This window comes from Ziziphus jujuba, chromosome 12 (assembly GCF_031755915.1).
Source record: "Ziziphus jujuba cultivar Dongzao chromosome 12, ASM3175591v1".
Taxonomy (NCBI): Eukaryota; Viridiplantae; Streptophyta; class Magnoliopsida; order Rosales; family Rhamnaceae; genus Ziziphus; species Ziziphus jujuba.
Window position 1 is genome coordinate 14,736,779 of NC_083390.1, and position 14,258 is coordinate 14,751,036.

Sequence of the window (14,258 nt, forward strand, 5' to 3'; positions counted from 1 at the left end):
CAAGAGAAATCATGTGACTAACTTGATAAAGGCTTTCAAGTGGATGAAAAAATACAAGTTGAAGATAAATTCCCTGAAATGTGCATTTGGTGTCTCTACAGAAAACTTCCTAGGTTTTCTAATCCACCAAAAGGGCATCAAAGTCAAAAAAAAATAAGGCTCAGGCAATTTCGGAAGTCAAACTGTTGCGGAACAAAAGGAGCTGCAAAGCCTTATTAGAAAGATCAACTTCCTTAGAAGATTCATCTCTAACACATTTGGAAAAATCCAACCTTTCTCAGCCTTATTGAAGTTGAATAAAGAGAAATTTAAATAGGAAAGTCATTACCAGGACGTATTTGATTGAATAAAAGAGTACCTGGTAAAACCACCTATCATCACGCCTCCACGTAAGAATCAGCTACTTAAACTCTATATTTCGACCATAAAAAACTCTGTTGGATGTTTGCTAGCCCAATATAATGAACTCGAAAAAGAGCAAGTTGTATATTACTTGAGTAGAATTTTCATGATAAATGAGCTGAAGCACTCTCCTATATAAAAGTTATGCTTGGTGTTGTATTTTGAAGCAACAAAGTTACAACACCATATGTTATCGATTTTGGTGTTTATTATTTCTCAAGCTGACTTAATCAAGTATATGTTTTCGAAACTCATTATTAGATGACAGATTGGAAAATAGACAATAGTATTATCAAGTTTTCATTTAAGTATATGTCCCAAAAAGTAGTAAAAGGACAAGTCTTGGCAAACTTTCTAGCTGATCGTCCATATTTGGAGTTGGAAAGTGAAATGGATCCAGTAAACATAGCTTTAATTTCTCTTACACCTTGAAAATTGAGTTTCGACGGATCAAGGATACAAACTTTAGCATGGGTGGGAATTGTAATTGAATCCCTGAAAGGACGAAAGACACAATTTTCCTTCCAACTCGCCTTTAAATGTTCAAATAATCAGGTCGAATATGAAGTTTTAATCATCAACTTGGAAATTTTGAAGGAACTGGGAGCGTCTACTAGGGGTGGGCTCGGTTCGGTTCGGTTCGGTTTTGTGAACTTTTTTAAACCGAACCGACCGGTTCGGTTTGGGTTGGGTACAAAACCGAACCGAACCGACCGTTACATTCAACCCAAACCGAACCGAACCGAATGAATATTTTTCGGTTTGGGTTGGGTTCACGGGTTGGGCCGGGTTGGGCTTTCTGATGGGCTTCGGCCCAAATTTTTTTATTTTTGGTTTAGGCCGGTTTGGACCTTATGATGAGCTTCACTTTCAGCCCAATTTTTTTTATTTTTGGTTTGGGCCAGTTTGGACCTCATAATGGATTTCGGCCCAAATTTTTTTATTTTTACTATTTTGAGATATGGGTCGGTTCGGTTTGGGTTGGGTAAATTTTTTACCCACCCGTAACCCGAACCGAAAACCACGGGTTCAATCCATATGTAACCGAACCGACCCGCTTAACAGTTAAAAACCAACCCAACCCGACCCAAATAGTTCGGTTCGGGCGGGTTGGTCTGTCCGAGTCGGGTTTTGCCCAGCCCTAGCGTCTACAGTTGAAATAATTAGCGATTCAATGTTGGCTCTGAAACATTTGACTGGTGAATATAGTTGTCATAGTTTAGCTTTATCTGAATATTACATGGTGGCAAATCAACTTATACAAAGCTTTGACGATGTAATCCTTTCACATGTGCCAAGGGAATTGAATTTTGAGGCCAAGAAGATGGCCTAGATAGCTTCAGGAGTATACATCCTGGTTGCACCATTCAATCCAATAATCAAACCTTGGCCGTTTTCAGGCTATGATTTGATTTGCCAAGTATATGCTCCATCGAGCAAGTAGCACATGTTCATCATAGTAGCCATTGACTATTTCACTAAGTGGGTCGAAGCATGATCGATGAAAACTGTAAATCAGGCCGATGTGATCAAGTTTATCAAAGAAGATATAATCCACAGGTTCAGCATATCGAAAACTATTATTGCCAATCGCGGAATGGTGTTCACTGGTAAAGCGATTGAAACATTCATCAAAGAATATGAGATCAAGCTTACTCATTTAACCCCATATTTCGCTCAAGCTAATAGTCAGGCCGAGGCAACAAATAAAGTTTTGAAAGGCATTTTAGAAAAAATGGTGGATGAAAATCCGAGAAATTGGCATAACTTGTTATATGAAACTTTACGGGCCTATTGGACTTCAAAGAGATCCGGCAATAGTACAACACCATGTGCACTAACATATGAGCATGATGCTATTCTGCCTATGGAGATAACTACAAGGTATTTATGAATTGCCTAGCAACATAATTTTACTCCAGCTGAATGTAGTTAAACATGATATAAGAGATAAAAGAGTTGGATGAAGTGATATTGGCAGCACTGGATCATCGCCAAATACACAAGAAAGCTGTGGCAAGAGCTTATAACAAAAGAATGCGATTCAAGAACGTCAACGAAGGAGACTCGGTGTGGAAAGTAATCTTGCCAATTAGTTCCAAGGATCCAAAATATGGTAAATGGTCTTTTACTTGAAAAGGGCCTTTTACTATCAACAAAATATTAGGGAAATAGGTGTATCAACTTCAGGATATTGATGGTATAAAGCATTCCAACCCAATCAATAACCGCTTCTTAAAGAAATTCTACCTAACTAGTTGGGAATCCCATGAAGTATCAAAGACATAAAAGGCTAGTTAGGTCAACGGATATATTTAGTGCATAGTAGTTTGTACTTAGGGAATTTTACAAAGTTACAAGGTCAAGACTAAGGAGCTTGATAAATATTGCTTTGCAATTTTTTACATTCCACTATAAAATTACAAAGCAAGGGAGGCAATGTTTGGACTATTATTTAATTTGAATTTTTTATTAATTTAATATTTATTCAAATATTATTTTAATTATTAGATAAAAAATGATTAGATATTGCAAAAGAATGGATTATCCCGCATTAGAAGTGAAAATTTTTGAATAGTCACAACTATAAATGAGATTTGTTAAAAAATACAAAGTGAAAAATCCTATATCGAAAATACAACAATCATATGGACAAGCTTCTTGCCTATATATTGAAGCTCCATTTGCTCATTGAAGAGATATATCTCCATATACAACTACAAAACTCTAGATTTTTGGTTTATTCTTTTTTTAGAATTTACTTTTATTAATTCATTATTTTTAGTTGAAATTTTATTTTTTAAAATCCTTTGATTATTAAGGCAATTGAACTTTATGATTATTTTATTCTCCAATAATAATCAATACAATTGCATGAGTAGATTGCTTTAATTGGAGCATATATATATATTTTTTTGAACCATTACAAGTTTGAAGTAGCATGCGTTGACATTCATTTTCATTTCTTTCTTTCAACTGTTATTTTCTTTATTTCTTTAAACTGTTACAGATTTGAAATAACATATCTTTGAATTGCAAATTTAAGGTAGCACGCCTATAGCATGCCTGCATATTTAGATTTTTCCAACAATTATAGAAAGTGAACAGATAAAATAATATCGCAACAAAAATTTGATGGCTAGTATCAATGAAAGACCGGGATCCTTTCTATTACAAATGGAGGATCATCATTTAGGTTGGTCAGATTATTTGATCTTTGTTACCTAATTATTCTTAGAAAAAATAAAAAAAATATTAGAAGACGAATAATCAATAACCATTAAAGGTTTACTGCTAAAACAATTGTTGCTCTAGCCAAACAGCTGGTAGAATATGTTAATATTTTAATTAAGGACTATAAAACAATAATTACCAAATTTATTTACTTAATATTAAACACCATTCCGAATTCCAACCTTCATAACACCCATATCATAAAAACAAACAACAATAATAATCATAAGGGGGGGAAAAAAAAGTTAGTTAATGGGTTTACTTTGCATATATTTAGGTTTATTAATTTGCCAATTATGTAATATTCATAACTAAAATTTAGTATTAAAAAAAAATGATATACGTTAAAATTAAGATGCTTCAGATAGAAGCATCAACCATCTTGAAAAAAACACTTAAAAGATTAGCATCTCTCTAATGGACCCATCAAAATGATGATTGAACGAATCCACACTGGTACAAAAGAAATGTTAACAGGATCAAGCACAAAATACTCTACAATCTCTAAACTTTCTTGGGGAAAAGCGAACTAGAAATTGAATTTTGTTGCCACGTGATATTTCCTTCAGTTGTTCTTCATCTCAGTCTATGCTTCTATGATTCATTTTCACACACCACCATGCAAGCAAAGAGATGCCAATTGCAATCAAAGGTTTGGATCCAAAAAGTCCCAAGGTATGAAGTGGATCTGGTTAAAGCCTGAAATCCATTTGAATTATATAAAAATGATGGGAAAACATATACAAAATGTAAGAAAGGCCACAATCCATGTTAGAAAATCGAAAATGTGTTCAAGTCATGGTTTGCAGCAGCAAAGATACACATTTGGGTTATTACCTTCATAGCAAACCAAAATGTGTATGATTATTTCCTGCTTGAACTTGCAGAAGAGACTGATCTGATGTTGCCATCATCAATTTTATGTATGAATATCAGAGGAAGATCTTCTCTATTTCAGGCGAAGTGTAGACAATAAAAAAAGGAGTTAATAACGGTCAACAATCCAGATATGTTCTCCAATTTAATCATGTAGCAATGAAACGAGACATTTTGATTGCTAAAAAATCTCCAGCCCATTAAATTATAGGCTCACATAATTTGGAATAGTTGTAACAGGATTGAATTTTGGAAGAAAAGTCAAGGCAGACTGATGCAACGATATTGCGATTGAAGATTAAGATTTACCAGGCCCTAAGTTTTTATAAAAAAACGCAACATAGTCATCTGATGCCAATGTATGGAGATATGTGATAAACATAGTTCAATTCAGATAATTGGAAAAATCAAACATTTCAAATAAATAAGATAGAAGAACGACTAACATTTCATTAGCCTCTTGGTATGTGTAGCTTGATGCAATAGCCAGCAGTTGACCCCCTTGGTTGAATGATAAGGATGCCACACTATTTGGGAATCTAGGCAACTGAAACCATACAAGATTAGAAAAATATGGAGGACATAAAACGACTCCATGTATTAGTTGAATATGAATAGTGCATATTTGGAAGTATCTGACATCAAAATTTCAGCACAAAAAGCAGGGGTTCAAAGTGTGACTCTAGATTAATGAGTAATACCTCAAATTGCTTTCTCCTGCTTTGAGCATCCCATGCAATAACATAACCCTCCTTATCACCTGTTACGAATGCACCAGTGAAGCTAAAGAAGACATAAAACCGTGTAAGTACTCAAGATTAGTAATGGTGAACAGAAAATATCATTAGACATACAGTGGGTTAAATGCAATGTCATTCACTGCTTCTAGATGATATCTTCCATCTGTGGACTTTGGATGACATCGAAACATATATCTGCAATAGTATGCGGAACAGCATTTCATTAGAAGGTTTTTACCAAAAATGCACCTCAAGGTGAAAGCCACAGGAACAAGTTATTTGTTACATTTAACTGATAATAATACAAAGCAAATAATTTTTACAAAACAAAAACTACATTATATGCTATGGCTTGGATGAGGTAGTAAAAAGATGATTTTGAGATTATTTATTTTCTCGATCAGCCAGAGAACCAACATTCAGAATTGTTTCAACATAAAGCATGTCACAGGTACATTAAGTGGATTTCTGAAATAAGGAGATTCCAGGATGATGCCCAGGTTTGGCAATGCAACCAGGCTGGATATCTGACATCTCACATTAGTGCCTCACATGTTTTAGAAGTGACATTCACATACACATTGCTAATGAGGAATAATAGATGCACTCAAAAAAAGTATGACAAAAGACAACAAGATATTAAAAGTACCAAACCAAAAATATTTTCTTTACGGAACTTTTTAAAATTTTCAGCGACTTATTCAGAGCTTTCCCCTGGCCTAAAAGAAAACGGAATAAACCACAAAAGCTTAAGCGAGCTATAATATGAAATTTGACCTTATGTCATCTGAATCAGATGGAAAAGAAAGGTCCACTGCCACTCGACCATCTACTGAGCCAACTGCAAATCCTGCAAAGAAATAAGTTTTACCTTATTAAATCCCCAACACAGAACTATACTAAAAATTTACCATAGTCCAAACATATAGAAAATATAATAGTGGTGATGTAGGATGGATGAAAGGGAACATAGCTAACAGAAAAGGAAGCACAAGAAGAATCAAGAAGGGGAGCAACCAATGCTTTAATAATCAACAAAGTTCAAAAGTCAAGTTTGAATTACTTTTACAGTAATACCCATCTTTTTATAGGCAATCTAAACAAAAATATAAAAGTAAAACCAGATAAAAATAAGGAAATAAAAGACAACAAATTAATAATAAACGAGCCCCATTTAACATAAAGTTCCAAACTCAAGACAAAACATGAACTCATGAACTTCCAAACTAGCATAAATAAACCCTAATAAAATGGCTCCTTATGATTTTATTCAAGTGATTGATTCAATTAAATAAAATAAACCCACTCATGATCATATTTTATTAATAACACAGGCAGTGCTTTCAATTGAGGTTCTTTGCAGCCTCAACAACAGTTACATTTCATGCAAAACCAAGCAAACATTTGGAAACATACCTTTAAAATAAGGATATGAACCGACACATTTTATCTGGCCCAAATCTAATTTTTTTGACTGAAATGGTCTTTCTATCTTACGCAAGTCATACATGTGTACTGATGCTCCAATTGCTATGACCATATCAAATACTGAGAGTGACATAGAATCCACTTCTGATCCCAGGTGTGCAAAGCACATATTTTTCACCAATCGTGTGTCCCAGGACAATATCTTCCTGTCCATACCTGCAGTAATTACTTGACCTACAAAGAACCAATGGAAAATTTTATTTAGCAGTTGTGTCAAGTAACAAAGTCAGAGATTGACTGATTTATGTGGATATCGTTCCAGTTGGAGTTAAAAATGCTTATTATGTGAAATGCCATAATGACCACAATGCAATCAGCCCCAAATATTTTATGAGTTTATGTGTCATTGTTTATCAACATGTTAATGAAAGTATTTCTATTATTACCAGTACAATAATATACTTCTTATAGAATTGCAAAGCAAGTTTCCACCCAACTACATCTAATAATATGCCTCAATTTACTACTTAAAAAATAAAAAAATAAAAAAATAAAAAAAAAATGCCATTATGAGCAATGGAAGAGAGACTACAAATCGCAATAGGTCATTACTGATTTTCCACTGACATTGTGATCATAATAGTGTCTCTGAGCTTTTGAAGTAAGTCCTAACTACTAAACTGTATACTAATTGTAAAACTTGACCGCTGCAATCATTATTTTTCAGGCATGGAAGACACTTGAAAAAATAGGAGAAAGCATTCAAACTAGATGGTTATATTATATTGATTACTAATTGTATCTCTTAACAAGGCGCATAAAGAACATCTTTTTCCCCATATATAAACGCCCTTGCCCCTGCAGATTCCACAGCAAGAGAAGAAAAAAGGAAAACCAGAAATTTGACAACTGCTTAAAGGATAAATAAGAATCATAAAACAGAACGAACAGTATAGTTTTAGCTTACAGGTTTCATCAGAATATCCAATGCATGTTGCAATATCATCATGATTTCCAATTGTATCACAAATTGCTGAATGCAAGTCATACCTAAAAGAAAAATACCCCAAGAAAAGTCAAAACATTTATGTTTAATAGTGAAAACATACAGCCATGATAACCGTTGTAAGAATATATAAGAAATTTATTTTTCAGATTGAATTATCAAAACGTGCAATGTGATGCCCAAAAAAAAAAAAAAAAAAAAAAAAGAAAAAGAAAAAGAAGGAATTCTTATTACACCTAAACAAAAAATATCTAATGGAATGGAGAATTTTCTATCTTTTGGCCACAAATTCATATTATTTGAAGACATTAGCTGTTTGTCAATAAATTTAATATTTTTAACTCTTTGTTTGAGTTGAAGAGCCAAAATAAATGCCCACCATAAAAATCAGCATTTTTTTTTTTTTTTTTAAATGAAGTTGTCCACTTGTCTGTACTTAGATAAGTAATCCATCAGTCCCTATCCAAAACAATATGCTAATGAAAGCATCTGATAGACTAAAACCCATTTCAAAACTCGACTTCCTCAACCTTAAATCACATTCCAAATTCCCAATTCAACATATAATTCACCTTTTTCAGTACCCACTACCCAAAATGTCATGCATAAAAAGAATTATCATATTTATTAAACATAATATAGAAACTGACTTGGATGCTTAAAACTGAAACCAAACCATGACCATAGTTTCAGTGATCGAACTTGCAAACCTTGTAATGGAACCGTCAGAACCAGCGGTAAAAGCAACGGACTCATTCTGGAAACAGCAATCCAAAAGCGCAGCTTCGAAATGAGCTTCCAATCTAAGCACTGAGCTACCTACATCGTACAGTCGAAGACTCTGCCCAAAGAATTTACCTTATAGCATTTCAAAAAGCAAACGACACAATCTACTACATTAAATTGCTAACTTTAAATAAAAAGGAAAAAAAAAAACAACAACAACAACTCACAGAGTCCCAAGAAGAGATGAGAAGGTTGTCCGAATGGGGAGCAAACCGAATTCTGGAAATGGCATCTTCAAATGGGTTTGCGAATTGTAGAGGAGCTTTGCTCATTTCAGAGCCGTAGAGACCAAAAACATGTATCAAAACCTGAGAAGGTTAAGAAACACGAACTTGTAGGGAAAGATTCTCTGGTTAAACGAGAAAAATGAACTCCAATTCGGTACCAGAAAACTAACCCTAAGAAGATTTGGAAGGAAAGACTCTCTCCAACCTGAAAAATTCCCGCTCAGAATTTCAAATCCGAGGGATTAAATTTATATATTGGAGTTACGATTTTTATTTTAAATAATAATAATGTTGTCCATGTTCAACTTGTGGATCCGTGGCGCAATGGTAGCGCGTCTGACTCCAGATCAGAAGGTTGCGTGTTCGATTCACGTCGGGTTCAATTCCCCTTTTCTCAAAATTTTGCCAGTTTGGGTTTTCTTTTTGTTTTTTTTTTTTTTCAATTTATTATTATTATTATTATGATTATTTTTTCATACTCGTAACTCGTTTTTGTAAATTTCTAAGTATATTATAATATTATTAAATAAAAAGTATATCATAAATATAAAAACTTAATATTACAAATTTCACTCTATTATTTTCATGATTTTTGATAAAGTTTTTATGCTATATTATTTACCCAACACATATATTATTATTTATGAACCATAACTTTTTCGTTTACATACTTTAACCAAAATTATTATTTCACTTTGATTCATGATCACTTTTTTACAATAATAAATGTTTCAAATGCAAAGCTTTTAATACAAAATAATATGTATTGCCGCATTTCCATTGACATTCATGGAGAATCAAACTTTTGGCTTTGGGATTTACATTGATAGCATTATTTTTTTCCTTCAAAATAACCAACCTGCCTATCTGAAAATTTTCATTTTTATAGGTAACCAAACAGTGCATGAATATGTAATTTTAATTTAATTTTTCTCTTGATAAGTTTAATGTTCACTTGGCTCAAGGTTTAAATTATCCGATATTTTTTTGAAATTTTTTCGAAATTTCTATTTTTTGAAGGGGTCGATATAAAATTTAAATTCGACATGGAAATGGATAAAACTTCCATAATATCCATGGAAATTTTCGAAATTTCATGAAAATTTCCATGGAAATTTCTGTAAAATATCTACATAAACTCCTTAATGATTTGGTTAAAAAATCTATAATTTCCATGAAAATTTCCAAAATTTCCATGAAAATTTCAAAAATATCTATGAATTTTTTTAAAAAAAAAATTCATAAATATTATTGAAAAAGACAATTCATAATTTTTTTAAAAATTCATAAATTTTATTTTTCATTTTCTTTTAAGAAGAAGACATTATATCATTCAATTATATCAATCAACCAAATACTCTCCATGAATTTCTTATACTATGGGGTATCTTACAATAGTATTATATAGTTTTAAAATTAAAAAAAAAATTTGTTAGAGAATCTTAGTACATTATTATATAGTTTTGAAAAAATATTTTTATGCTAGAGAAAAAATATTTTTATGCTAGAGAATCTTACTTCATTATTATAGAGTTTTGAAATTAAAAAATATTTTTCATAAATGTGTGTTTGACCATTGCTTAGGTACTTTCTTGTCTCTGTATATTACACTTGCTTATCCACTTTCTTGTTTTTGCATAATTTCACGTGTCTTTTATATTAGTACATCATTATATAATTTTGAAATTAAAAAAATATTCTTCATAAATGTGTGTTTGACCATTGCTTGGACACTTTCTTATCTTTCTATATTATACTTGCTTGTTCACTCTCTTGTCTTTGCATAATTTCACGTGTCTTTTATATTAGTACATTATTATGTAGTTTTGAAATTAAAAAATATTCTTCATAAATGTGTGTTTGACCATTACTTGGACACTTTCTTGTCTCTATATAGTTGTCCACTCTCCTGTCTTTGCATAATTTCACGTGTCTTTTATATTAGTACATCATTATGTAATTTTGAAATTAAAATATATTCTTCATAAATGTGTGTTTGACAATTGCTTAGGCACTTTCTTGTCTCTATATACTATACTTGGTTGTCCACTCTCTTATCTTTGCATAATTTCACATGTTTTTTATATTTTACCAGAGCCAATAGATATTCTTCATGAGTCATGAGTGTGCTTTTGATTATAAAATATTCCATGGAAAAAAAAAATTCACATTATTATTTTATTTAAAGAGTAAATTTGATGCTTTGTTCTTAACATTTTTTCTTATATATATTTTCGGTTCTCACAAAATTTCAAGTTCTTTCATACAACTTCTTTGGATATCCTTTTTACAGGTTAGTTTTTTTATCTTAAAAAAAAAAGAGGTTTATATTTACTTTTATACTTTAAGATCTAAATTCTTTAATTCACTTGTATTATTGTTATTTGAATTATTAATTGTAAGCTAATTAATTATATATTAACATATGTATCTATCTCTATATATATATGGTGAAAATGTAACATGTATATATGTATAAATATATATATATATATATATATAAATATATGTAGTAATCATAAATGATTAGATTTACAAACCCAACTTAAACTTAATGTATGATGTGTGATTGAAAATATAATTGTTTTTTCTTATTGGATAAAAAGCATAACTTAAAAAACCCACTTTGTCATTTAATTTTTTCATGTTATCTTCTACGTAAGCAAAACTTCATAATATAATATGTTAAAACTTATAAACAATAAATAAAAACTTGATTAGAAAATAAATCTTATACATATATATATATATGTCGGCTAGAATATACACTGTTAAAGTATATTAAATTTGCCTAAATATATTGGTTATTTCTTTTTTTGCTTTGAAAATATTGGTTATTTCTTTATGTAGTGTTTTGTCCCTTTTCCAATTGTAAACATCTATACTCAAGGCATTGGAGATTTGTAAGGAATCATTTTCGTACTAGGTACATTCATTAAAAACGAATTATTTAATTTCAAAGATCTTGATTTTTTTGTTATACTAAATTATTTTTCATAGTTATAAGAAAATATTTTAATCAAATATCTCTATCCGATTCCAATCAAAAATTCAAATATATATATATATATATATATATTCATAGACAAATATTAAAATTGTTATTGTTACTATTACTATTACTCTTATTATTATTATTATAAGATAATGGCTAGTGGAGGAAGCAAACATGATCCTGCATGGGAACATGGTTTTCCAATTGAAGGTAATAAAAGTGGAACAATATGCAAATATTGTAATTGCGTGATGAAGAGTGGTGGAGTAACACGATTAAAATACCACCTTAGTGGTATTGATCCTTCACACAATGTACAACCTTGTGGTCAAGTGCCTCCTAAAGTTAAAAAATTCATAATAGATTTGTTAAAAGGAAAACAACAACGTAAGATCAAAAAAGCAAATAGAATGGAAATTCGTGCAGATCTACGAGGATAACTGCATGCTGAAACATATGATGTGGATGATGACATAGCATATCCACCTGAGATGGATCCATATGAGAAAAATGATTATCGAGAGGCAATTCATGCTTCTAAACAATCAGAGTGGGAAAGAAGTCATCTCCACAAAGTTCGATATCAAGCTGAAGGAGGCGAATCTAGTAGTCGTGCTAAACCTGCAGTATAACGAACACAGAGTCTTAAAGATCCACAATCAAGATTTGTTGCACCAAGCTTATACAAGTCCTCTCAAGCAAAGCAAAAAAATATAAAAAAAAAATTTTCTGGAGGAAAAATAAAAGAAGGTATGGGAAGAATAATAAGTAAATTTTTTATTTATGAAAATTTACCAGCAAATAAAGCATCATCCCATCATTTCAAGAATTTGGTAGCAGGATGCCAACAAGCAGGGCCAGGTATAGAACCTTCAACCCCTTATGAGATCAGCACAAAATATTTGGATATGGAGTATGAGGAGATAAAAGACCATGTAAACAAAATGAAAGCGAAGTGGGAAACCTATGGTTGTACAATCATGTGTGATGGATGGACAGGTCCCACCAGGATGTCTATTATTAATTTCATGGTTTACTCAAAAGGAAGCACAGTTTTTCTAAAATCTATTGATGCTTCAAATCAAACAAAGGATCATAAATACATATATGAGCAATTGAAGAAAATAATTCTGAAAGTTGGGAAGAAAACTGTGGTACAAATTGTAACAGACAATGGCTCTGCATTTGTTAAAGCTGGGAAGAAATTAATGGGAGATTACAATTTGTACTGGACTCCATGTGCAGCACATTGCATTGATCTCATGTTTGAAGATATTGGGAAGAATGAGAATGTGGCTATTGTGATCAAGCAAGCTAGAGCAATCACAACTTACATTTACAATCATAATTGGTTGCTAGCAAAAATGTGTAAAACTTGCAAAGGTGACATCATTCGTTCGGGACTTACACGATTTGCCACAAACTATCTTGCGCTTGATAGCTTGGTTAAAAAGAAAGCAGGACTTAAGCAACTATTCACATCTACTGATTGGACTAATCATAATTATAGTGCTTCAAAAGAAGGCCAAACAGTGGAAAATATAATACTTAATCATACTTTTTGGGATCAAGCACATAAGATGTGTCAATTATTTGAGTCTTTATATAAGTTTTTACGTATTGTTGACACCGAGGTTTATCCAACAATAGGAGCAATGTATGAGTTGATGGGAATTGTTAAAGAGAAACTTGACAAAATGCATGGTGCAAAGTGGATATTAAAAATTATCAATAATAGGTGGGATAAAACCTTAAAGCATCCATTACATGCAGCAGGTATGAGCTCATAGTCAATTTATATAAAATATGTTAGATTTTTATTTTGTTGTTAATGTAAAATACTTTATATCTTTCATTATTTATCTTTAATTAAACTAATATATATATATATATATACTCCCAGTAAAGTTTCCACTAATTTTCTAGGCGTTTACTTAAGTCAACAATGACATTTTCTAATCAACAACAAGAAAAACTAAAACATCTTCTATCAGAAACAAACAAAAAGGGGAAAAAAAAAAAAGGAACAATATCAATATAGACCTGGGGTTGGAGAAGATTCTAATATTATAAAGGCTATACACGATGTCTATGCTACATTGGATCCTAAATCGGCCGCAATTAGCCAGTTTGGAAAGGAGGTATAATTATGATAATTTATTAACATAATATATTTTAAGGGTTTATAACTTTATTTTATTTTACAGCTTACATACTTCAAGGATGCAAGGAAAGGATTTGCAGACCAACAGCAATTGCTTCTAGAAAAGAGATGTCTCCTGGTAAGTTTAAATATTGTAGTATGTGAATATCAATTGATGTAATAGTACAAATATGTAATCATATAATAATTATTTTGTAACAGTTGAATGGTGGATCATGTATGGTGATAGTGCACCTACAGTAAAAAAATTGGCATTGAAAGTTTTGTCACAAACAGCATCATCCTCTACCTATGAAAGAAATTGGAGCACTTTGCACTAATACGTACAAAACAAAGAAATAGACTAGCATATAGTAGAGTTGAAAAACTAGTCTATTGTTACTATAATATGAAACTCAAG

General features: G+C 31.5%; 3 protein-coding genes and 1 non-coding gene across 4 annotated transcripts; 3 read left to right on the forward strand and 1 right to left on the reverse strand.

The window, feature by feature from the left end:
* The first annotated feature begins 1,903 nt into the window (after nt 1–1,903).
* On the forward strand, nt 1,904–2,538 carry LOC132800141 (uncharacterized). Its single transcript, XM_060813147.1, has 2 exons — nt 1,904–2,222; nt 2,351–2,538. The coding sequence occupies exons 1-2, from the start codon at nt 1,904–1,906 to the stop codon at nt 2,536–2,538; spliced, it is 507 nt and encodes a 168-aa protein (XP_060669130.1).
* Nucleotides 2,539–3,933: 1,395 nt separating this feature from the next.
* LOC107429029 (mitotic checkpoint protein BUB3.3) lies at nt 3,934–8,938 on the reverse strand. The gene is made up of 10 exons (XM_016039652.4): nt 8,640–8,938; nt 8,397–8,527; nt 7,648–7,730; nt 6,669–6,914; nt 6,030–6,102; nt 5,367–5,447; nt 5,214–5,295; nt 4,959–5,059; nt 4,474–4,585; nt 3,934–4,335 (listed from the first exon to the last, which is right to left on the reverse strand). The coding sequence occupies exons 1-9, from the start codon at nt 8,742–8,744 to the stop codon at nt 4,501–4,503; spliced, it is 987 nt and encodes a 328-aa protein (XP_015895138.3). The 5' UTR covers nt 8,745–8,938; the 3' UTR covers nt 3,934–4,335; nt 4,474–4,500.
* A 71-nt stretch (nt 8,939–9,009) lies between these two features.
* Nucleotides 9,010–9,081, forward strand: TRNAW-CCA (transfer RNA tryptophan (anticodon CCA)). Its single transcript has one exon. It is a non-coding gene; the product is annotated as a tRNA-Trp (tRNA).
* A 3,521-nt stretch (nt 9,082–12,602) lies between these two features.
* LOC107429022 (uncharacterized) lies at nt 12,603–14,178 on the forward strand. Its single transcript, XM_025077961.3, has 3 exons — nt 12,603–13,470; nt 13,902–13,976; nt 14,060–14,178. The coding sequence occupies exons 1-3, from the start codon at nt 12,603–12,605 to the stop codon at nt 14,176–14,178; spliced, it is 1,062 nt and encodes a 353-aa protein (XP_024933729.3).
* Nucleotides 14,179–14,258: the final 80 nt, after the last annotated feature.